Raw genomic sequence first — 27,088 nt, 5'->3', positions numbered from 1 at the left:
TTGCCTTATTTCTATGAAGTACAAAGTTTTTACATGCAAGAGGAAAAAGAATTTCACTTAGCCTCAAATCCAATCAGAAATCTACACTGAACCAGCAGGAAAAAAAAAATTTACACATGATGTGTTTTACATGTGTTTTTATATGTGGATAATGTCAGGAATAAAGAAAAAAAGACATCTTTAAACAGGGTTCTCTTTCTAAATTTTCCATGTAATTGAATACATCTGCTTTTATCCTAAGTTGAACAAGAAAAACTGTAAAAATATTGGCTAAAGGCTATGAAATGGGAGCTTACAAAATACACAAGTGTTTCTGAGTTAAACTTATTATTTAATTCATCTTGTGTACACCCTACAATTAGTCAAAACCTTTCCCTGCATGCCTAAAGATTTTAAAACGGTCTCTCTAGTAACACAACCAAAAGCTTACAACTGAAATTATGACCTATGCTGTTATAAATAAGTTTTTCTACAAGTCTTCTATTTCTGTCTATACCGTATATTTCACCTAGTATCCCAGGCTGACCTCTCCTTCTGCTGTCATCATCTCTCACCATTGACTTGCTCTTTGCACCAAATACTCCCTCAAAGATACCTCACCATCTCAAGCTCTTATGGTTTTTAGAGCCCCCTAAACTAACTCCCTGGAATTTTACCATCCTCCAAATCATGTCCCATCCTGGTTTTCTGAGACAGATAGGAAGACATGAGTAACCTACTTCAAAACCCCCAGAAGTCCTCAAAGCAGATTACAAAATGTATGTATATTTCTTAGTCTGGATTCAAATTCCTCCACAATTGGGCCTCAAAGTGCACCTTCAGGCCTTCAGGCTCATCTCAGACTTTTCCCCTGGAACACACTATGCTATACTCAACACTGTCCACAAGAACATGTGTTTTCCCACGCCCTCTGCTTGAAATTCCTTTTCCTTATCTTCAACTATCAAGATCCCGCCCCTCCACCAATGCTACGATGAAACTGCCTACCAAAGGCAATTAATGAGGCTGTCCTCCTCTGCTCTACACATTAAGTCCAGGCCTTTCATAAGGCATTCTACAATCCATGTTCTTTTTGTTTTTTCGACAACAATTATTTGATTATATCTGCTGGGTGTTGGCCGTGGTGCTGGCCACAGAGACACAATAATGAATGAGCAAAGGGAATAGTCCTTGACTTTGCCAAACCAGTGACAGAGGCAGATGTTAGGAACGCAGATACATTTTGAATACTGATGAAGAAACACTTCAGGCAGAAAAAGCAGAGGTCCTAAGGTAGAAGACAGCATGCTGTATTAAAGCAAATGAAAGCAAGCCAGTGCTGCTAGAGTTTGGTGAGCAAAGGAGCGTCTCATGAAAGACTGAAGAGGAGGGCAGAACCAGATGAAGGTGGGCCTTGGACCCTGTGATGAGATATCTAGAATTTATGCTACATGAACAAAAAGCCATCAGAACCTGGGGGAGCACAGTCTTACTTTGTGTAGTTTAAGCAGTCTGTCAAGGGAATACTGACTTGAAGGAGGCAAGTGCTGATGTGGGCAGAGCAGTGAGGAGGCCTTTTAAAGAAGAAGGTGTCACAATAAAAGTGGTGGCAGTGAAGTTAAAGAAAGTGCTGGGCACCCAGAGGATATGTAATAAAATTCAGACGAATGAAATAGTCAATTAATATACGTATTTCTGTGGACTGTATCTCACTCCACAATGCAAAGATATTCGAGACTACTGTCTTGTACAAATATTTGTTCTGCACATACTAACAGAAGGAATTACATAAAGATCTTTTGAAACCTTAGAGCTAAATAATTTTGGAGAAAACATCTGTAAAACAAAATTGATAATTCTCTCCTGTTCTCAAAAAGAACTATCATTTGGCCTTCAGGTATTTTGGAAAAAAACTGAGAAGAAACTAGAATGAAATAAGAATGTAACACGTATGTTTGAGAAAAAAAAGAAGCGCAGGTGGAGGGAACAAGAAATACAAAGGCCCTAAGGCAGGAGGATGCTCGAAGAGTCCGTATGTCTGCTGCGGATTAAGGACGGAGGTGAGTGATAGGAAATAAATTTTGAGTGACACTCAGGGGATATTTCATTTAAGACTTTTTGTACCAGGAAAGAGCTGTGATTTCTTTTCTCCCTTAATGTGAAGGGAAGCTGTTGGAGGAGTGACATGGTAACATGAGCACAGCAATGGTTTCCTCCATATGTATTTGAAGATGAAAGAAAATGCCAATGGCAATTAGGAAAATGTAAATAACCATGTGGGTAAAATTTCTTTCTAACAAGGGAACAGGTAACTATTCATTCGTTGTTTGTTTGTTTGTTTTAACACAACGACAGATTCTGTGCCGAAACCACTAAATCCGATTCCAAATTGTGTAATACTGCAGAAAGACAGCAAAATATTTTCTTAGTTTAAGGCTCAGAAAGAGAAAATGGAGAGCAAAACAAAGTTAACTCCCAAATTATATCCTAAATTTAGAAGCAACCCCTTCCTTATACCTGGTAAGAGACGAGAACATCTGTAAGCCATGATTTCCCGCAAAACAAACAGCTGAACTTAGATAAAGCTATATAAGGAGAGGTTGTCATGGATTTATGTGTTAAGAAAAACTGCCCACATTTTGCCACAATTATTTAGTCTCTGTCCAGTTCTCAGTCCTCAAACCTCACTTTTAACACCAAAATGGACAACTTTTCCTTTTTTGTAAAAGCTAGTAACTATGAAGTAAACACAATCCATGCTGAGGACTAACAAAATATAAATGTTTACCTGTTCTTATTTGTGTTGACTTGACGATTGTTTTTCATTCTTTCTAGACTAAATGCTCCTTAGAAAAGCAAATAACATGATTTATATTACCCCAGACGGAAAGAAAAGTGATTTCTGCAGTAATATGATAATACTTCGTTGAACAAGTTGGTTTTGACTGATTTACCGAACATTTGAAGTCTACCTAACATTTTGTGAATGTTTTCTGTTTGCTGTGTATTTCTTACTTTGTATTCTTAGTAAGTCAGGCTCCTGATGACATTTTACTAGGAAGCAGAATGTGTGTCAGCTAGCTTTTAAAAAGGATGTGAACATCTCAATGGTAAACAGTTTATTCTAACTGTAAAAAGCTAAACACGAAAACTCACCCACCTGTCAGTCATACACTGGTAAGGGGAGCATATTACTCTTGACTCTCTCGGAAATGAAGTCCTGGGAGAGTAGAACAGACTCAAGAACTTAAACTAATGAAGTAATGTCCCGCATCCCTCCACAACACTTATCCTGCCATCTTTACTCATTGTACCGCTAACAATACTATGAGTTTTAGCTCTCTGTCTCACTGATTGATTTCAATCTGTCAGCTACAGAGCTTCTGTTTAATTAACATTCTGTAAGACTCTAACCGTACAACATTATTTACCAAAACAGTGCTTAATAAAGGGCTTTAATGTAATAGCTCCTTAGGTATGGTATTTTTTATTTGTTAGAGGATCTTACTTTTTTTTTTCCTATAGAATTAGAAATGTGACCAAAATCAAAGATCTGTGCCAAAATACTCGATGATTTGACCTTTTCCTATAAAATTAATTAGATTAAAATTGCTTGAGAGCTGGAATGATGTCTTCTGTCTCTTTGCAATCTCTGGTGCCTCTTACTTAACCATTTTAAGTACTCAACAAAGGCTGCTTGCTGATTTTCCAATGAAGTTGCAAACTGACTTCATTGCTTCCTTTTTGGTTTGGGGTAAGGGAAGGAAAAATAGTCAGCAGGGAGGGGAATATAAATTATAGACACTGTTAGTTCATGAAGTTGATATAAGTCCTCTGGAAGAAATGGGCCCAAATTACATTTATCACAAACTCCAAGAGAACGGAATTGAGAGACTCAGAAGCAAAATATAGGCCTAGGAACAGTGCTCTGAAATCAAATTCCCTGGAGTTCACAGAAAGAATTATCTGGCATGCAAATCTCCCTGCTTCCTCTTTGATCCTTCTCAGATTCTTAAGAAGTAAGCTCCAACAAAAGCAAACTCCCCAAAGATTCACTACAAAAAACAGTGACCAGCACCTCAACTGCTAAACATTATGTAGAGCTCTACACATGAATCACCTATGAAAATACACTCAAAACTCCCCTGGGAAAGAACTCTGATTGCGTTTTTATTTTTAAAACAAAATAAATAACGTGAAAATAACCACGTGGGCAAAACAAGCCCCTCACGCTGCCATTTTCATGAAGTAGCTGAAGAAAACTGAGAGGAGGAAATTAATAGGAAAAAGTATTTGAAATAATCGTGTGCGAAAGTGGATAGAACAGAATCTCTATCATAACATACTATCTAAAATGAGGACATCTAGTATCCTTTTGCTCATTTAGAATTTAAAAATGTACCGGACACCTTGTACACTGAATCACCTGAATTACAAGTAGCTACAATGAATGAGAGGAGACTCCAAATGTTTCTTTTATCATACTGAAGGGTAGCAAAGTAAAATTTTAAAATATGCAACATTTGGAGCCTGCTACAAATTTGAGACATTTGGTTACCCCCTCCCACCCCTTAACCAACTTCATGTACTTTCCTAACTATATAGGGGCAGTTGGGGAAAATTAGTGTGTTATTAATTCATGTGTTCTTGGATTTCATTATAGTTCAGATTTTATAAAATATAGGTATTTGTACTGAATTCTCCCAGATAACTCCAAATTTCCTGTCAAGGTGACTAGTTTTCACAATAGAAGCAAAGAAAAGGGATCTTCAAGTCACCATTAAGAAAAAGGATCTTTATATGAATGCATAAGTCTGACAGCCATGCCCTGAAAACTAGTTAAAAATCAACAGTGTGTGGTATTAAGCGCACGCTGATGGACTCAAGCTAGAAATTCCATGGCCTTTAACCACCAACGAACAAAAGTATTAGTATGTCATGTTTTCCACTTCCCAAATGTCCTTGCTTCTGATATAAAAACATTAAAATGAAATATTCAGACCTGATTTTTAAGATTTTATACAAAAAAAGACTAGAGTAGAACACATCGGTCAAATAAAAATTATTAAAAAAAAAAAAAAAAATCATCCCAAACTTAAAGTCACCCTTACTAGTTTGTAGGAGAAGACAGCCTGATTCAGACACTACAAAAAACAGTTGCTACCATCCTTTCCCGGAGGCCAGAAATCTCCATCCCATGTGTAGATGAGGTGGCCCACAGCTCATCATCTATTCCCTTTATCTTTCAGGGTCAGCCCCACCATTCTGACTTTAACTAAACAATTTTAGTTATTAATTGTTAGAGAAGTATCGATCATCTATGCAAAAATATTGTGGCAGGTGCTGTAGCAAACAAAGATAAACCAGACAGGCTCTGATGGAACAAAAATCACAAATGATTTCGATAGGAGAACTTGAAAAGTCCAAATGCAAACGCAGTGTTAGTTTGGACTTCTTTCCTTCTTCCCCGGTGTAGCGGGTAACTGGTATTGGGCAAGTGATTCCAGTAAACAGCTTGCCATTCACCAAATTCACCCACTCCACACTTCTCCGGACTTAGGATAACACCTTTCTCCTGCACAACAAAATTCCAAACTGTACGTCCTTCAGAATTAACTTGTACATTCTTTTAAAATACTTCCTCAGTTCCTATCTTACCTGAACAGAATTAGTAACTCTCTCTGAATAACATTGCTTGTGCTCTGGAATCCCATGTACAAATGTTCTCTACTGGATAGTCCAGTTGTCTCTCCACATGCAACCATGCTATTTTTGATACTTGTGGAAGGTAGTAACTTCTCTATCCCCAAGTGAATGAGTCCAAAGAAGTATGTAAGTATACTGCTATCCGACGTCCATGAGGAGACCCTAGTTTAGGATAGAAGACAAAACTATGGACTGCAGAGAGAAGAACTGGAAAGAACCTGGATTTTTCATGACTAAATGAACCAACCCTAAAGCCTACCTCTGTACCTTCCAGGTACAAAGTCAGTAAATACCCTTATCTTGAAGCTAAGTTTTATTGTCTTACAAAGGGAAGTATCAACAACAATCCAAACCCCTTATCATTTTAAACACCAAAATTTGTTTTACAGGTCCACCTACATGCAGAGTAAGGCTGGGGACAGACATCCACCCTACTGACTCCACAGCTAGAGGTCGCTAGTATTCACTGAGAATAGATAAAAATATTAACTCAATACTTTTTACGTCCACAGCATTTTGATGATGGCTGATAGTTGGTGGTGCTAAAATTTAAAAATCAAACCAACAGAGACAAACAAAAACTGTGTTTTTCACATTAAATAACTTAAAATGTAACTGGAGTTTCACTGATAAAAAAAATAGAAAAGCATAACTAACAAATAGGAATAGAAATTGAGTGTCAGTTGCAGCAGACAGAGAATTTCAGAGAAGTTTGTTGTGGGTCAGTTGGTCAGGAATGTAAGTGGACCCTTGATGTAGAGAGGCGGGAAAGAACGGAGAAGATTGCAAATGAAGTAAAGGATGAGAATCTGTAACACAACTTAGGCTACAAAGTCAGGGCTTTCAGCTTTCAGCTTGTAAACGCCATTTCAACCTGTATTTCACATTTTTTACACTTCAATTTTGTAAAAGCATTGAACAGAAACATCTGCTCTTCACCTCATCTCTGTAAAAACTTTTTGTCAATAAAGATTGGCTTCCACAAGGTGAAGACATTATCATTACTCAAAATGATCTGGAAGCAATGCTAAAGTCATGACAAAGTAAATTCTGTTTCAGTATACTTTTTTTTTCTTCTTCTTCTGGCTGTGGGAACACAGAGATCAATACTCTTCCATGAGGATTTTGCAGTGAAATTTTCATTTGTAACGGACAGTAGTGAGAGAGCCTTAAGCACGCCCTGTCACTTCCAGTTTAGGAGAAAATGCACTAATACACTCTTACCCTTGGGTCATTTTTGACAACAGGCAATGCTATGCCAGCTCTTATTAAAGACTATTCATATCACTGCCCCAAAAATTTCCTTTAAAATTACCATCTTTTGTATCGATGTAACAGGATGTCAGCTTTAAAAGTGCCAATGAGAGACAGGACCTGTCACCATAGTTAATTCTCAGCACTGTTTTAGCACCAGGACAGCCGACCCCAAAGGGTGGGTTGTTTGGTTAAGAATATTTATTTGGTGGTTATCTAGACAAACAAGAAAATTTATTCCTTTATATTCGTTTTCAAAATAAAACAAGCAAAGTATTACCTGTAAGTATTAGATATATAACAACCTAAATATGTTGAAAAGAAAATAAAACTGCCAAAACGATCAAAATATGTTTCTAAATTGTTGGCGGACTCTGGATAGCAAGATTTAAAGCACCATTGTATTTTAACCCAACCATATAAAATCTGAAACAAAATGGAGGCTAAATGGCAGAACTTTAAAAAAGGAAAAAAAAAAGTCAAACTTCTCTATGAAATCCAAAGATTCTCTATTTATACATCTTACTGAAATATTTATTCCACAAGTAACACTCCCAGAGCAGCCATAATACATCTGTCTCCAGGTAAAGAAAACCAAGCTTTGATAAAATGATAAAATCTATTTTTTGATTCAGATAAACAAGAGAGATCTGGTAATGCCAAAACAAAACTAAAATACACAAATATAAAACAGCTCTACAAGAAAAGGAAATGTATCTTTCAAACGGAGCACCCAGATAAAAGTTTCAACTCTGCTTTCTACAAACTGTTGAATACACCACAAGACCACTTCCTCAAAAAAAGTATGCATATGTATATATACGTATATATACACATCGACATACGCACACACAGACAGACACACATATAAATAACTGTATGGTATTCAAAAGCACTCTAACTGCACTATGAAAAGCCACCAGCTCTTTAAGTGCCTGCACATCAAATGCCGAGTACCATACACATCAGTGAGCATGATGACTCAAGGGCACACCCAACTTCCGGTATCCAGAGCATATTAATCACTCTGAAGACTACCAAAGGACACCTTCAGGCTTTCCAAAGTAGGCTCAGGTGAGAAAGAGGCTGGAACAGGCTCAAGAGAGATGAGTATACAAGCATCTACAAACATAAAAATCGTCTCTCTGCCTGAACCTTGCCTGAGCACTGAACGCTAAAATACTATCCTATTTTCTTATTATTCAATTAACTGGGACTGTGATTTCATGAACTTAAGCAGATGATATGAGCTGACTCTGGAGACACGAGAGAAGTCTTATTTAATACAGAGTCATATCCAGTCTACAAAGATAAACTTTTTTTTAAAAAAATGATCTACAGGATCTCTCAAGACAAAAAGCATTACAAACGGCTAGTGGCATTATTTAATCATGATAATGTGAGATAAAACTGTGGTGAAAAAGAAGGAGCCCAGCCTCAGGAGTCAAGAAACACAGGGTTAAATTCTGGTTCAGTCAATTATTAGATTCTTGTGGCTCTGGGCAATTATCATATAGTCTGAATTTCAATTTTCTTCTCTCTAAAGCATTAAAGGTTAAAGTATTAAAATCAAGTAAATCTTAAAATGAAATAATATATGTAAAAGACATTTGATGTCAAGCATTTAAAATAGATTAACTTGAATATGGATGTCTCTCATGTTCTCCTTCCAGCCTCTGGGCCTTGACACGTGCCCTGTTCTCTGCCTGGCACTTCCTGCGGGCATTTATTTCTCTTATCCCTGCCCCCACATCCACATCCCTCACCTGGACAATGGTTCTCAACCTTCAGATCCTATCTCAAAGAAAGCTCACTCACAAGGACCTTGTCTTGATGTCTCAGATAAATCTCAGTTCAGGTTAGACATTCTTGTTAGGATCTCCCAAACTTGAGGAGATTTAGGTGATTTATAATTATTTTCATTTGTGTCATTATTGATTGATGCCGGAGTCTATTCAACAGAGCTGTATTTCCTTTAAATTTTCACATAGGAAATAGATTCCTCATTTTTACTTTTTTTAAAGATCTTATTTATTTGAGAGAGAAAGAGAGTGAGCGAGTGAGAGAGAATGCACATGAGCCAGGGGAGGGGCAGAGAAGCAGACTCCCCGCCAAGCAGGGAGCCTGATGTGGGACTCGATCCCAGGACCCTGGGATCAGGACCTGAGCCAAAGGCAGACGCTTAACGGACTCAGCCACCCAGGTACCCGATTCCTCATTTTTAGGGCTTCAGTTCAACTACCCCTCTCAAAGAGGTCTTCCAGATCACCCTAACAAAAATATTAATCACCATCACTTTGAGTATTTATGTTTCTTCATAACACATATCATAATTTGATACATTTTCAGTATTTTTCTATATAGTGTGCCTAATACACCTCAGTGTTGAGCTCTACATGGTCAGGGACTTTGTATTTTATTTACAATTTTATCTCCACAAACTGGAACAGTATATATTTGGTGTATATGTTTCATAGTATCAGGGACCCAGTAAATTTTGAATGAATTTAATACACATTGTGCATGTGTACTTGTCAAGCTAAGCTAAAGACCACTTAGCAAGCCTAACTTTCTAAGATCCTCTGGGGGCCAGAATTGGTGAACATCCACCACCACTGGGTTTTGATACCGTTAACCTTTACAGATCTCCATGGGGATAGAAACTCTGACCTTGACCTCATGGCCACAATGCTTTGAAGAACAAAAGTGGTATCTGTGGAGCTATTTTAAACAGGAAAAGCAAGTCTAAAATTAAAATGCAAAACTAGATGGTGGCAAAATGGAATAAAGTGTTCTACATGGTTAGCCCTATTACAGCTTTTTAAAATAGATTCCTTTCTATGGAAAACACTTGTTGAAACCTTGTTCGACAAATGTACAACAGTCTTATTTTACTTTAAGACATTAGCAGAACTTTTATATGATAAAATTTTTCGGTGACTTGCGATGAAGAGCAGCAGGTTTAAAAATCAATCAAAATATCTACAAGGCTGCTTTGTTCTAACCAAGCCAAGCAATTTCATGAAATGAAAGCAACTTTACCTCTTACAATAAGTTGAGCGAAATTGGACACACCGGAGCCTCGTTCTGACTGCGTTACACAGCGGTACAAGTCCTGGTCAGTTTTTGTCACTTCCTGCAATCTAAAGGAAGCAGCAAATCTTCTGTGATTGATGTTCTTAGTCTGGGCTACTGGTATATCTTCTCCATTTCGTCTCTGCAAGCAGAAACCAATCTTTAAAAAACAGGTTCTTAACATTTCCATAAATCTAAAGCATCTTAGCAACCGATACCTGTGATAAATTATTCTCATTCCTAAATTAGGAGGAAAATGTCTATGTAGCCCCACAAATCTTTTCCATTGTCATTCAACCCAAAAAAAGCATGGAAATAAACACTGGTATCCTTTAGGGGTATAGCACTGATATTATACATTACTACTATTTTCCATAAAATTGTTATTGGCTCAGAGCATATGAATTAACAGAACAGTTATTGGCCCCATGGCATATAATTCCTTTTCCCAGAGTATACATATGGGAGCTTCTTTTAGCCCTTATTCTATACAGCATGTGCTATATAATAGGTTTGTCCCCATAAGAAGACCAAGACCATGCCCAATGCATCTTTGTATTCTAAAAGTGTAGCATGTGACCAACCACAGAATGACAATAAAATACTGATGAATAATTTAGAGCCAAACCAAAATCTGTACCTCTTTGCAAACCTTATCTCTTTGGCATTAATGACAGCCAATTTATACCGTTTAAGAGAAGTAATCAAAAGGACCTAAATGTTAATAGCATATCTGTCAACTTTCAAAATGAAATACTGAAAAGCATATTTATGACATCAGGGTACCTCACACAAGACCAGTAAGTGTAAGCTATAAAGGAAATGGTTGAAAAATTCAACTATAATAAAATTTATAACTTCTACATGTTGAAAGACATCATAAATAAAGTGAAAAAAACCAAGCCACGAACTGTGATAAGATATTTGTCATGGAAATAATCCATCAAAAGATAAATAGCCAGGTTATGTAAAGATCTTCTACAGTTCAATAAGAAAAAAGACAAACAACCCTATCAAAAAGTGGACAGGCTATAAAAAGAGAAAATGTATATGTCTAATAACCATGAAAAGAAATCCTCAACCTTAATTTTAAAATGTCTATATGTCAAAGACAGCACAAAGGGCAAAAGAAAAGTCATAACTATGAGAAAGAACCGGTCATGATCCTCAACCTCAACTCTTGTTGGTGAAATGCTAAATATCCTGGTATCCTTTCATACTACTTAAAGATCATCTCATACTACTAGATGTGGGAAACAAAAGCTCTAAAATTACAAATGGAAGTATAAAATATTACAGTCATTTTAGAAGATAATTTGTTACTATCTAGTAAATCTGAAGATGTATATACCCTAGCACCCAAAAGTTCACTTCTATATTTCTACATCTGAATGAATCATTTTTGCATATGTGATCAAAGAGATAATGTACAAGAATGTCAAACTCAGAATCATTTCAATATAAGAAAAGTTCAATATGGGAAAGATCCAAATTTTCCTGAATAGACTGAGATTTGGCCATCCAACAAAATACAGTGTAAATGTTTATGCAAACTAAGACCAGCAGTGTGCTGGTAAAATGCTGAACAATTCGTTCCTAACCAAAAATATAAAGTGTTGATTTGTATCATGTCCGAATTTCTGTGGTGTAAATACTCCCACTATGGTCACTTTCACATTACCAATGTAATATCGTTTGGCTCCTAAAATTACTGAAAAATTAGCAATAGCTATCACAACCAGCTCCATTATTCCGCTGATGTGAAATACACGTATACATGTTAAAACCTCAAATAAAATTCCTTAACAAAAATTAGTATATGAAATAAAAATGCAAAATGTCAACTTCTTTTAAATTTGGTGGGTACATTAGTGGTCATCTTACTGTTTCCTATAATTTTTTCATGGCTGAAGCACTTCGTATTTTTTAAAAGAGTAAATAATAAAGGGATCATTCTATTACTTTAGTAACTTTAAATCCTAAAATCCACTGTATCTGTACTCTCTTTTCTCCACATCCCTGAAATGATGTATCTGTGCATACTATGTAGTATATACGCATGTATGGGTATGCATACGCATACATATACACCTAAGGACACAAAGTCCCAACTATGATTTTACCATATTTTATTCATTCAGCATTTTTTTAAAGATTTTATTTATTTATTTTGACACAGAGAGAGAGAGAGAGAGAGAGACAGCAAGAGAAGGAACACAAGCAGTGGGGAGTGGGAAAGGGAGAAGCAGAATTCCCGCTGAGCAGAGAGCCCAATGACCTGGGGTTCGATCCATGGGGCTCTATTCCAGGACCCTGGGATCATGACCTGAGCCTAAGGCAGACTCAAGAACTGAGCCACCCAGGCGCCCCTTATTCATTCAGCTTTTTGTTAACTCTTTCCTTACCCACCTATTCCATGATTTTTGCACCAAGATCTCTGATCATTCTCCTGGATAATAATGAAGACAAAATGCCTATATTGTATTTTCTCTTCATTAAGCATATAAGCATAAGCTTATATATGCAGCTTATATTCAGAAGTCTTAAGATAAAAATCCATAAAATCAAGTCTAGATTCTTTTTCCATACAAACCACACAAACAAAAATCCATTACATATGCAAATTTCAGGCTGCCCTTTTTTCAATGATTACATCATTTGATACAATCTTTCTAACTGGAAGGCACTCTTTATACCTGCACATACTCTCACTTCCTCTTCCTCTAACTTATCCCTCCAATGGTGCCCTCAACCTTCCAGCACCTTCCTCTCTGCCATTTATATTTCTCAGCTCTTCTGCAAGACCAGCCAAGTCCCTGGGCAGCCCTCCTTCTGAATTACCTTGTGTGTGCACTCACACACCCACGTCTTTTAACTCCATGCCTTTCAAAAGCCCATCTTCTCTAATGAAGAGATTCTAAGTACCTTCAATGTTTCTCTCTCAGTCATCATTATTTCCTCTTTCCATCTTAATCGCCATTCATCTCATGATACCACCTTCCTCCAAACTTTTCTTTAAAGGAGGGCATGTTTTCTTCTCTGGCCTCCCTCTCCTTTAGGGAAGGCCACCATTACCCAGTTCGTCCCTTGCGGACCGACATTCCTCTACAATCCCACTCACCAACCTCTCAACTTCTGGAATTCCCAGCATGCCCAAGTATCATCCCCATCACAGTGATCTACCAGGCTAAAGTGTCCTCTCCAGCATAGTCCTGTGAATATTCTCAGCGATCCCCAAACTCACCCTGGCCTCAGTGATGCCCAACAGCCTCTTTTACGACCTTAGAATATCCAAGTTCCCGTGCTATGACGGTTTCCTCTAGAACCACAGCTGACCATGTGATTCTCCCATTTCTTCAATCCTCTGCATTCTTTTTTTTTTATTATGTTATGTTAGTCACCATACATTACATCATTAGTTTTAGATGTAGCATTCCATGATTCATTGTTTGCATATAACACCCAGTGCTCCATGCAGAACGTGCCCTCCTTAATACCCATCACCAGGCTAACCCATCCTCCCACCCCCCTCCCCTCTAGAACCCTCAGTTTGTTCCTCAGAGTCCATAGTCTCTCATGGTTCGTCTCCCCCTCCGATTTCCCCCCCTTCATTTTTCCCTTCCTGCATTTTCAATGAGACCTCCCTTGACCCCTTACTTTACAACCAGGCATCAAAGCCTCAATGACAGGCTTTTCTATCTTGAATCTATTCTAATATATTCTCTCTCTCTCTCTCTCTCTATATATATATATATATATATGATATGATATGAGAAGTGGGGGAAATCTCTATATATCTCTCTCTATAAAAGTTACTATGTATCTATATAGTATATACAGATATATATATAAGGGAGAGAAAGATATCTCCCCCACTTCTCATATCATATCATATATAGATAGATACAGATATAGATATATACTTTTTTCCCTCTTGGTATACTGAAATCACCCTAAAGGTAGGGTTTCAAGTCTTACTTACATACATATTTTTCTTCCCTGCCATCATATATATTATCTTTATTTACTGAGTTGCTCAAGTTCTTGGTTAAAATGAATTAAATTCACTGCTGTTTTTAGAGACAAGAATATGTAAGCCCTCCTTAGGCTTTTACCAATTACTATAACAAAATATACTAATCATTAATTAAAAGTAATAATAAAGGGAAGCTACATAAATACAGAACCTCAAAGGCATCTGGAGATCATTTATGCCAAGCTATTTCTGAACAATACCTCAACTTAAAGACATTGAGGGGCCTGCTTAAGGAGATCCACGAGTACACAAAGGTGATTACATTACATTATGTTTATATTTGTGTTTAGTAATATGCTAACATAAGCACAAAATATGCTTATATAGGATATACATTGTTTATATAATTAAAGAGCACAGTAGACATACATGCTATTTTTTTTTTTTAAGATTTTATTTATTTGACAGAGAGAGACACAGTGAGAGAGGGAACACAAGCAGGGGGAGTGGGAGAGGGAGAAGCAGGCTCCCCACTGAGCAGGGAGCCCGATGAGGGGCTTGATCCCAGGATCCTGGGATCATGACCCAAGCCGAAGGCAGATGCTTAACGACTGAGCCACCCAGGCGCCCCTGACATACATGTTATTTCTCTCTTGAAATAACAATAACCATTCATCATACCATTATACCCTCATAATATTCAGGCTTATCTTCAATAATCATTTAATAAGTGCCTCCATGTACCTGATGGTATATAGGCTATTATCTTGGTTCTGTCACTGCTATCTCAAAAAAACCTATGTGACAGTTATTTCCACTAAAAGATCATAAAATCAGGATTCAGAAAGATTAGAAATGTGATATGTAGCCTGTTAGTAGCAGGATTAAAACTCTAAACCAGGTTTAATGACACAAAATCCAGCAGTATTTCCTCTAAACTAAGCCAAAGTTGCTTTTTTTCCCCCATTTATATTATAGGTCCAGTCCAATGAATTGATTATTTGTTGTAAAGCCTTGGTCAATGCATTGTACCAAAGAGAAATATAACCTACTCTACTACACATTGCATTATTTACTCAGCTTCCAGTAATGCATTACAGTTAAAAATAGCAAATGATGACATGTACATTTCAGAAGTAAAAAATAATGATAACTTTTCTTTTATAATCCAAAATAATAGGTCTTTGCCTGACTGACTACAAACTATCAATTTAGCAGAGTGGGCAGCACTATGAAGGAAGAAAGAAGTCACGTTAAATTTCTCCTTTATGCAGCAGTGTTTGCATATAGTTTTCTGCTTTTACATTCTTCAGTTCCAGGCTCTTTATCCTGCTTTGAGATTTTTTATATGATTTTGCCACTGTAAATGTCCCCAACTCTGAGAAATACTGAGAAACGAACCACAAAATTATATGATCCAAGGATTATAACCTAACACTTTGCCTTTTTCTCTCCCCCACTTCTCATAACCTCACCATGCTTTCTTAGTTGCTGTGTCTCCATACAGGTTGCTGAGATTTGTCATTAGAGTCTCTGAGTTATTACTCCTCTATTTAACTAAGTAAGCTCCCTCATGCAGGCCATATGCAGTGTTTATTTGACAAGTTCGGTACCCGGCTTAAAGTAGTGCAGTGATAATATTGGTTAATTCTCAACATCTATAATACCCAGGTTATTAATCAAAGCCCTTGCTATTCCAAGTGTGATCTACAGACCAGCAGCATCAGAATCACCTGTCAAAGCCTAAGTCTAGAGATCACTCTAAACCTACTGAATCAAAATCTACATTTTCACAAGATCCCTAGGTTACGCATCAAGACATTACAGCTTGAGACACACTGGTAGAAAACAATCATGGAAGTCCTATTCCTAATCATAGTGAAAGGTATAAAAATGGTGTGTACCCTGACTCTGGCCAATGAGATTCGACAAAAACAGGCCAATTCCCTTCCAGGAAGGTTTTCACACTTCTAGAGAAGACACAGTGGATCCTCTTTTCTTTTTCTCGTTATGCCTAAAACTAAAAGAGTGGACTTGTCGATGTGAGAGAACCCAGTGTGAGGGAAAAGTGGACACACAGAGGACAGCACATCAGGGAGGAAGACAGAATCAGGTTCTTGATCAAGTGTTTGAAATGGTATCAACAACTCCTAGAGCCCCTTTCTTTCTTGGACTTCCTGTTAAAGGACATAATACACTTGGTTTTATATTACTTTCAGCTTGAACTCCTAAAAGTTAATATGGTACAGTTAAAATATGATACAGTTTATCTCAGCTTTTCTTTTCAAAGCTTGAGGAATAGAATTAATCCAATTTAATTTAAAATTAAATAATGTGGCTCTTAGAATACTTGCAGGGATTATTTCACTCTGTTGACTTGAAGAAAATATTAAATTACATTTATCGGTTTATTTATTTTTCACTGCCTTTCTTGGGCACATGATGATATATGATCCCTCCATCCTCTTGGAGTCAGAGAAACTGTTAAGAGACTGTTTCCCTACATTTGGTATTTAGGTTCCTGTTGAATACATTAAGAGGACTAAGAGGATGGCATATGATTTGTCAGTACTTGCCCTTTTGTCCAAAACTAAACCCAAAGTAAATTTGCACAATATAATTAAGTAAGGTTGAAGTGAATCATACAACAATCCAGCCAAATTAATGCCAAGGAACTGAGGATTCCTTACCAGGGCTTGTCTACCATATGAATGTTTTTTTCTTTCTCATAAGCTATTATTATTATCATTGAACAATTAAACCAAGAATTTTAGAAACACAAAAGGTTTTATGGCAAAATTAAAGGCTTAGAAATCTAGACATTTCTAAAATTAGAAACATGTTACTGTTTTGAGAAAAGCACTTATTTATATCCACTAGAAATTATTATATTTATTTCAACAGATTAAGCATTTAATAAGAATATAGTGTTCTTCGAGGAAAATTACACTAAAATGACAATATTAAGTTGGTCAACATATTTACTATTTGGCAATGAAAGGACTGAACAAGCTGAATGATATTTGACACAGAAAAAAAAGAGAGATTGCAAAAATAATTCTGATTAAAAAGCAGGTAAAAATGTGCTGGGGATAACAAATTACAAAAATCGATCATTACCCAAGTGTGAAAAATGTAAAGTCAGCTATTAAACAAGAAAAAGAGTTTTAACCTACGAAGCATAGGTGTCTCCATAGTGTTGAGGTACAAGGAGTGACACAGAGAGCATGAGAAAGTGGACTGAACCACACCTGATGGAGGATGATACCTAGGTTCCAGTCCTGAAACAACCATTTAGTAGCTTCACAATTCTCATCATTTCTCACATCTCCACCTTTTTATTTAAAACTGGGGGTATCTATTTGTACCTGCTATTCAACAAAGATGTTGAGAATATTAATGAGACTAATTGTATAAAAGTTCTCATTGCAAATCCTGATAACAGCAATATAATGAAGATAATGATCAACATAATATCTAAGCAAATAAAAATTTAATAACTGTGATGGTCTTTTGATAATTCAACTTGTCTACGCTACAGTCCCAAGTTATTCAATCAAACTAGGTGTCCCTGTAAAGGGATTCTGGAGATGGAATTGAAGTCTATAACCAATTGACACTAAGTAAGGGAGATTATCCTAGATAATCTGGGTGGACTTGATTCAATTAGTTAAAATGTTTTAAAAGCAGAGCTGAGGCTCCCCTGAAGTTGAAGAAATTCCACCTATAAACAGCAACTTGAGTTTGTGCCTGAATACACCAGCCTGCCCCTCCCAAGGGTTTGACCTGCAGACTTCAGACTTGCCTAGCTAGCCCCACAATCACAAAAACCAATTCCCTGCAGTAAATCCTTTTAGGATTAAAAAGAAAGGGGGTGGGTATACACACATATACATATGCTTTTCACGTTTGAATACTGACAGATACAGATGATTTTGTTACCAGAAATGCTTCTAGAAGAACAGATTTTTTAAAGCTGAGTTTTCTGATCTGCTTTGGTTCTAGGTTTTCTAGAATTGGTTCTCTAAATCTGGTTAGACTTAGAGGCAATAGTAACTCTATTGCCAGTAGTAAAAGAGACATTTTTAGTCCATAGCATGATGTAGTAAAGAGATGCAAAATATTACCATTAGATACTCCTAATCAAATACCTATAGAAGGTAAAGTTCTGGGTGACCGTGCATTTGTGACCTTAGAAAATTTTAGACGAACTAAGGAATATAAATAACGGTATTGGCTGGTTGCATCAAACTGCACTGGAGAAAATAAGGAATATAAAGCATGTGAGTTTACAATTATAAAACTATGCCATTCATAGTAAGAGGGAAATTGAGTAGAGCAAAGAGAACAATACAATTAAAGCATTACACTTGAGGGATTCTGGCAACTTGGTGGCAGTGGGATAATTTTTCAGTCTTTCTCAATCTGACACATAAAAACAGACAAAACAACAAGAGAAAGTAAGGAAAGAAAAGGCCCAGACAGAGTGGAGATGAGAACAAAATCAAGAAATCCGAGAAAGCAAGTGGCCATATTTTTAAACATATCTCACAGGAACAAAAGACGGATTCTTGAAATCAGAAAAGTTTTCCTGAACTCCACATCCCATTTTAAAATTTTGAGACAATATAATTCACATAAAAATGAACAACTTAAAAGTATCAAGGTCAAGTCCAACATAAAGTTATTATAAGTTTAAAATAGAATAAAGAGCAGAGTATAAACCCCAGAGTCTCTGAAAGTAAGCCAGGAAAATATGCCCATAAAACAGATCAAAACTGAAACCTAATTCCAAGCTATGCTAAAACATATTAAGAAAATGATTCATGACATGAAAGAATAATATAAATTTGAATTAATAAAACTCATAAATAAGATGACAGAACTCAAGAAAAATTAGAAATGAAAGAAAAAAGTCATTTCAGAAGTATGATTAACTAGTGTAAATAAAATCAACAGATGATGTCTTAAGCAAAACAGAATGTTGGGGAAAAAGAGACTTTTAATTTAAAATAAAGAGAACAAAAAGGATTCCAGAGATAGTGACTATTAATGATGAAACGCAAAGAAGATCAAACATAGAGATAACACAAGTCCATACAGAAGCAAGGAAACAAAAAAAGTACTTAAATAATAACTAAAAGCACCTTCTGAAAATTAAAAAAAAAAAAAAGTTTTAAAAATACACAATGGAAGAACACACCACATACCTGAGAACAGTAGCCTAGAATGACCCACAGTGATATATATTCTGATAAAATAAGAATCTTAAAAAAAAAAAAAAAAGGGAAAAAAAATCCTTTGAATATCTAGAAAAAGCAGATAGATGACTTATAAGGAAACAAATATTATCAGACTTTGATAGCAAGGCTTTATGCCAGAATGAAATGAAGTGGCATATTAAAGTTATTCAAGGAAAGAAAATGTGAACAAAGGACTTTATATCCTGCAAAACTGACCTAAGAACGGCACAGGGGCGCCTGGGTGGCTCAGTTGGTTAAGCATCCAACCCCTGATTTCAACTCAGGTCATAATCTCAGAGTTGTGAGATCGAGCTCTGTGTCGGGGTTCACGCTCAGTGAGGAGTCCACTTGAGATTCTCTCCCTCTCCCTCTATCCCTCCCCCTGCTCATGCTCGTTCTCTCTCCCTATCTCTCTCTCTCTCAAATAAATAAATAAAATCTTAAAAAAAAGAATCAAGGGTACAAAAAAAATCAAGTGCACATATAAACTATTATCAACATCCAAGAACTCAGGGAATATTAATTTTATGTGCTATTCTTGAACACTCTACCACAAAATGACTTTCAAACAACCGAAGTTACTGGGAAGATACGAGATACAAACTGATAGTGATCACTAAAAACAGTTACCTGCAGAACTAAGTAAATAAGGGCTATATGAGAGAGAGTATAGTATGCAGTAGTTATATGCTGAGTTACATGGTACAAGTATTCAAAATGACATCAGATTTTAAAAATGAGGAATTATGGAGTATTCTAATTCTCTCTTCCCCTGTGTTACTGAGACCCAAGAAGAGTAGCATGAAAAAGAGAACCCATAACTGACAAGCTGTAATAGAGAAAACATTAACTGAAAATCTTTAGGCTTAAAGTTGAAATAGAAATAAGAACTCATAGATATTTTATCTTTAAATATGCATTTTCCCTTACTTCTGTTCACTGAAAAGGTCTAACAAAATGAGTACCCTTCAGCAACCACATCATGGTCCTGAAATACAATTTCTCACTAAACCAAACCAGCACACCAGGTCTAGAGAAGAAAATGTAGGAAATGATGATGGAGCATCTCACAATATCAGATGGCAGGAAACTACCAAAAACTACTCAAGTCCTATCAAAACAACTCTGGAGTCAACCTGAAGAGGTTCTCACTAGCCAAAGATGGGCCCGTTTGAGTTTTAATAGTGGTAATAATAGTAATAATTACAACAAACTGAAGTCAATTAAACATGTTTAAGTCCACGAGTTCATAAGAAGAAGAAGAAGAATCAGTCACCTTTGGAGAATGGTAAGGAATCCACTCATTATATTGACAACCAATAACTAAAGCAAAGATCTGAGCATTTATCCTCCCTTTCCCTAATGAAGTATGTCACTGGGTAGTGAAAGGTAGATGAGAAGTATCTCTTCTTGAACTAAACTAATACAAAAGAAATAATAGAATTAGATCACAATTTACAGCCTGCACAATGAATATAGGCATTCAGCATCGATGGCTATCAAGATCTCAAAGAGAGAGAGAGAGAGAGACATTCCGTGCCTCCTGTAATCATACCAGGCACCACCTCCAGCATGGCCAAAGGATCAGACTTGACTCTGGATGTGGCTGCCAATTTACAGAAAAATTCAGAACGTGTTGAATCGAAGAGGACATTTGTATGCAATCGGTAAAATGCAGACAGTGCAAAACCACCCGTCAGCGGTCTGGGTTCCTCCTCAATAGACAAACTGTGAGTAAAAGAAAGGGAGACAGAGGACAAACCCAGAGATGAAAAGAGACTTTACAAAACCTATTTTAAAAATTAGACAAGACTAATTTAGAGCGTTTAGGAATGTACGTATAAGTGGGAAAAAAACTATGCAAAAACAAAGAAGGGCTAAAAGTTATGAAAACCATTACTTGCAGAGGTAGAGAGCTGGCTCAGGTGTGGCTGGGACTGAGCCCTCAGAAGGAGCCCGTAGGCTGGCTGGCAAAGTCCCTTTCTTGTCCTGTGTGGTGTGTACCTTATAAAAATTCATCCATTGTTCTTATTTTTGTGTGATTTTCTATGTTTTGTCAGATTGCTTTGCATAACGAAGAAATCCAGCCTGCTACCAGAGCCTCCACACTGTAACACTGATCACAGGAAGTCAACGGAAAGTTGTAAAGTGTTTGATGTGACACACTTAGAAAACACACTGAAGGGCAGCTTTAGGAACAACAGAAGAGTGCATTATTCTTGCACAGAAAAAGCAGTAAATTGTTATTTATAGATATCGATAGGAAGAAATCCTTGAGCTTCTATGACTGCCAGGCTTTCAGTTATGCTCCAGGGGTAGATAAGAAAGATAAAGTATTTTCCACACATTATTCATTTATAATCAATTATGTAATCTGCAGACAACAAACCCAAGAGTTTATAAATTATTGAAGATGGAAAAGAATGGACTCTATATTCAAGGCTTTGAACTCTTTATGGTAGAAAGCCACAGAAAGCCAACTAAAATGACCTCAGGGATACTTAACAATCCTAAATATTAAATATGATTAAATGTTCTGATGTTCACCATTTACATACATACACGCCCAAAATGCCGAAGATAAAAGATAAACATTACAATCCATGATACTTGGTCAATGATTTTGCTTCAAGACCAATAGCCCATAATTCTTTGTATGAAGCCAGGAAGGAAGAATATAATGCCCTGAACTCAAATAAACCAATGCCCTGAGGAAAAGCAGCAGACTGACAAGAGTGATAGCTTAGCTACCAAATGGTACATGGTCTCTTAAGTGAAACAGAAATAATTGTAAATCAGCATATATACAGAAAAAAAAGTCACTACTGCTTAAACTAAGAATAAAAAGAGACAATTAGAATTAAATAGCAGGCTAGTGTTTATCTATCAGTTTACAAGAAATCAGAGAAGCACCAGAGACATGGTTAACACTGCCTTCGGACATTACTCCTGTTTTTTGAGCTGCAAGATATAAAAGAAGCCAAGGCTAAAAGCACCAACAGCCTTCCAGTAGATATCAGGACCACCTACAAGCTTCAAACTGTCTTGGTAAACTTCTATTAAAGCTCAAAAGAGGGGCGCCTAGGTGGCTCAGTCGGTTAAGCGTCTGACTTTGGTTCAGGTCATGATCCCATGGTCCTGGGATCGAGCCCCGCATTGGGCTCCCTCTCCCTCTGCCTGCCGCTCCCCCTGCTTGTGCTCTCTCTCTCTCTGTGTCAAATAAATAAAATAAAATCTTAAAAAAAAATAATAAAGCTTAAAAGAGCCAAAAGGAATGGGGAATGTCCCCTCACCTTTCATTCTTATCTAGGATAACTTATATGCAATTATGAAGATAGAAAGAAAAGAAAAAAAAGGAAACAGATGGGTCTAACAGACAAATCAGTCCCAAGACAGACAATGAGAAAACAAATTCAATGACTGGCTTTAAAAAATAAACTTTTGAGGAAATTTGGAAAGCTGACTTGATCATTTCACTCACATGCTCCCCAATTCTGTCAACTGGTACTTCTTTCATCTCCCTCTCCTTTGTTGCTCATGTATTTTTCGATTCCACCAGCACCGGCCAATCCCAGGCCCTTACTACTTGATATCTGCACTGCTAATAGTAGCTTCTTTCTGGTTTATGTCTTCATCATGGCCTAGTCTCAACCCTGCCAAAAACCCGTATTTACCTCCACTTCTCATTGCGAACCTTCCACTTCAATAGGATCCTTCTCCTGACGTTCCTATCCCACCCGCACACGCACTAACCTGCAGTGATAACCATGCTCACGTATCTTTGCTATTCATGTCCTATAGATCCTTCAAAGACTCAATTAAATCTTCCTTAATGATTTCACCAAACATTCCAGTCAATGTAGCCCTCTCTCAACTCTGAAATAGTATAGTGCTTAAATTCTATATTGTCTTTTCTTACTCAGTTACAGAGGCATTTCTCAGGGCTGAAAGGATCTTAAAATGTATTCAGCCTCATGCTTAAACATCCTCTACAGCTCTAGCAAGTGCTTATCCAGATTATGCTTAGATACTTCCACTAATTGTAGTTTTACTACCTCCTGGAATAGCTCATACTAAGTTTCAACAGCCCTACAATTACAAAGTTCTTCCTTATAATCAGCTTATATCTCTCACCATAGAGCTTCGAACTATTAGTATTGTACTTTAGAACCTATACAGAACAAATTAAATCCCTCTTGAATATTCCCAAGAATCTAAGATTTTATGAAGTTTATCTGGTCTCCCATGAATCTCAAGATATATTTACACAATGTCGCTTTAGCCATTCTGACATCATGTCTTCAACTTTATTCACTGTTCTAGTAATTTTTATTCACTGTCCTAGTAATTACACACTGCCTTTTCTTATTCTAATATTTTAGATATGCGTCAGCCACTCTTAGGGCCAATGACTTAGAAAATGTCAGGACTTTCATCAAGTCTGGACAGTAGGACAATTTTCACTATAACTCATTACTTTTTTCTTTTCTTTTCTTTACATGGTGTCTAATATAAGCTAATCACATATTACATGTTTAGTCAATTAGGTTTTGAAATATTCCTCTCAAATTAGTTTTCAATGAATTGCCCACCATAAACTTCGCCTTCTAGGCATAGATCAATTTCTTCTAAGAATTCTCCATTTTAATAAATGCAAAATTACCAGATTTTTTCTCAAAAGGAAATCCTACTGGGGATAGTAACATCTCTTGTGGAAATGAAATACGCTACAAACATCCAGGCACTTCATGTGACAGTATAAATAGGCATGGAAAAATACCATAGTGTGGAAGCATCAGAGGGAGCTCTGTGAGCGATGACTGTGTGGCATTTGAAATTGAGTAGTGATAGGTTTCATCAGCTAAAATTTTTATACTTTTGAATTAACTCATTTTGTAAAATACCATGCTTCTGATTTCCACTGCTTGCATGATGATATTCACATGCAGTGCAAGAATAAGGCCATTACATCCCCCTGGATAGACAAAACACTGTATGCCCAGAAGTTTCAGACCAACCATTTTCACTGATCCTCAGCTGACAACAACTGGTACTCCAAGAGGTCAGCCTCTCTTTGTTTTTGTTTTTTTTTTTAGAGCAATTTGCATTTCATTTTACTAATTTTACTCTCCAATTATTACTCTCAATCTATTGCTTGAATTATCTATTGCTCCATAAGGAATGACATTTCCTTGGGCTGAGAAACTAGCTGTATCATACTACATTAGTGTGACGAACCTCACCAAGTGCAAAGTGATGGCTGACTTTGCTGTTTTGGCAGGCCCACTGAGGAGGCACAGGGCCAGCCCTGCGGCAATTGCTGACAGATTGGCCCAACTGCCACGGCTTTGATGGCAATCTGCATAGGATTACCAGTCACACATTAAACAGCCTCATTTCAATTCACCAAAACAAATGGTGTCACCAAATCTACCCACACAATTCCAACTTACAATAACTCCACTGTTGAATTTCTCTGTCCAATCCAATGATGCATGCCCACCACGCTCTGTGATGATGGATGGAGTCATTAGCATTTTAGTTTCTACACTGAACCTGAAGCCAAAGCATATGGTCAGACAGATGTTCCAGCAGTGGGCTCTATTTGATTTGCCATGTAGGTGTCCACTTATACTGGATCTTCATAAAAGAATACTAAGTCATAAATTACAGTCCAACCCTGTTTCAACTTTTACATCCTCAGAATTTATAACATGTTCTGATAACAGAACACTCAGAACATGCTTTATTCTGTATTTCAGCATAGACTACTGATTAAAAATTACCCATACATCCTCAGAATTTATAACATGTTCTGATAACAGAACACTCAGAACATGCTTTATTCTGTATTTCAGCATAGACTACTGATTAAAAATTACCCTTGAACCTAATCAAATAACTTCAAATGGACAAGATGGACAAAATGCAGCTTAATGTTTATAGGCTATTATCATCTATGCCTTGATTAGTAATGCCAGAATGTACCACATACTCACTTTGCCTCATTCACTATTGAGGTAAACTGTATATACAGCGAATTGGACGGAACTTAACTTCTACCAAATGTATATGCACCCATGGACCCAACACCCCAATAAATATATATGACATTTACAATACCTCAGAAAGTTTCCCCTGCCCACTTCCAGTCCCTCCTCATCACCCACAGTCAAATACTGTTCTGATTTCTATCACATAAATTAGTTTTGTTTTTTCCGGTACTTAATGTAAATGTAACCATACAGTATGCACTCTTTTCTATCTTTCCCCTTTCTGAAAACATACTATCACTGAGAGTTATCCACATTGGTAACTCATTCTTTGTTATTACTGAGTAACATTCCATTGCTTCAATGAACCACACATAGTCTACCCATTCTCCTGTTAATGGACTTTGGGGTTCTTTACGATTATTGGTTATTATGAATAAAGCTGTTATAAACATTCTTACATAAGTCATTTTGTGAACACATGCCTTTATTGCTCTTGTATAAATACTCAGGAGTGGAACTGTTGTATTATGTTAGCTATTTCCTTATATATTCACTTTTTGCCGCCATCACTTTTTGCTTCATATCAGTTAGCACTGCAATAAAAGGACATGACTAACATTTTTAACTTACAAAAAAAAAAATCTAATTTTTCTCTTTCCTGTGAGAAAAATTATCTGATGTTTCTAAAAAATATAACCAGTTTTTTATTATTTTATTTCAATATAAATTGTACATTAAAATTTCATTTGTGATCTTATTTCCTATAACCTGTGTTGTTTTTTTTTTTTTTAAGATTTTATTTATTTATTTGACAGAGAGAGACACAGCAAGAGAGGGAACACAAGCAGGGCGAGCGGGAGAGGGAGAAGCAGGCTTCCCGCCGAGCAGGGAGCCTGATGCGGGGCTCGATCCCAGGACCCTGGGATCATGACCTGAGCCGAAGGCAGACGCTTAATGACTGAGCCACCCAGGCGCCCCTTATAACCTGTGTTTTACCATAAGCCTAAGTTATGATCCACAAATTCCCTACCACTGAGGGTGCCTTAGAAACACAAAACAGCATAGGTCTAAAACTTGTTGGAAGCACCAAAAAACATCTGTTCATGTGGGAAAAAATTGCACATCGTAACCTGACAACAAATGTTGTGTTTATATGTGGAATGCACGCTACTTCATTGAGTTTTATGATTGAAAAGGAATTTGGAAATTCTCCACAAGCGACTAAAGTCTTTACTCTAAGTCCTTTTTCCAACATGAATGAACTCCATAACACACCATTTTAAGTTTTGGTCCAGAAAAACCTCACAATTTTACCATATCGCTAGCTTGTTGACACTAAATAGACTTTTAAAAACAGTCATCCATGTTGTTTTATGCATCAGTAGTTCATTGAGCATGTACAAGGAGGTTAATCTGGGTAATGTATTTTGTCATTGTTCTCTAAATGTCTAGAGTGAATGACCTAATTCTAAGACTCTGTAATTATATAATCTGAGATCTTATAGGAAAGAACACTCCCTAAAGACACATCCAGAACCACTATGATATATACCTTATGAATAATCCTAGATTAGCTCAGGTAACTCAAGTGTTTGCTTTTGTGTGTTCTATTTTTTAATTTACCTATTAATTTGTATGTCATTTTGAACGATAAAAAATGACTGACATATTAATTGTAAGCTAAAGACAATGTACAAGTGATTTATTTTTTAAATGTATTTCCAGGGGCACCTGGGTGGCTCAGTCGTTAAGCGTCTGCCTTCAGCTCAGGTCATGATTCCAGGGTCCTGGGATGGAGCCCCACATCAGGCTCCCTGCTCAATGGGGAGCCTGCTTCCTCTCCCACTCCCCCTACTTGT

At 36.8% G+C, this 27,088-nt stretch overlaps 1 protein-coding gene across 10 annotated transcripts in view; it reads right to left on the bottom strand.

The window, feature by feature from the left end:
• PTPRK (protein tyrosine phosphatase receptor type K) overlaps positions 1-27,088 on the bottom strand; it is a 550,719-nt gene that overhangs the window by 237,171 nt on the left and 286,460 nt on the right. For all 10 annotated transcript variants that reach the window (XM_078054760.1, XM_078054756.1, XM_036105511.2 and 7 more), the window contains exon 6: positions 9,982-10,156. In XM_078054760.1, the coding sequence (XP_077910886.1) occupies positions 9,982-10,156 (175 nt within the window). The remainder of the gene's footprint in view (positions 1-9,981; positions 10,157-27,088) is intronic.

The sequence above is a fragment of the Halichoerus grypus genome, chromosome 9 (genome assembly GCF_964656455.1).
Source record: "Halichoerus grypus chromosome 9, mHalGry1.hap1.1, whole genome shotgun sequence".
NCBI lineage: Eukaryota > Metazoa > Chordata > Mammalia > Carnivora > Phocidae > Halichoerus > Halichoerus grypus.
Note: the sequence above shows the minus strand (reverse complement) of the source record. Positions and strands in the feature narration are given on the sequence as shown.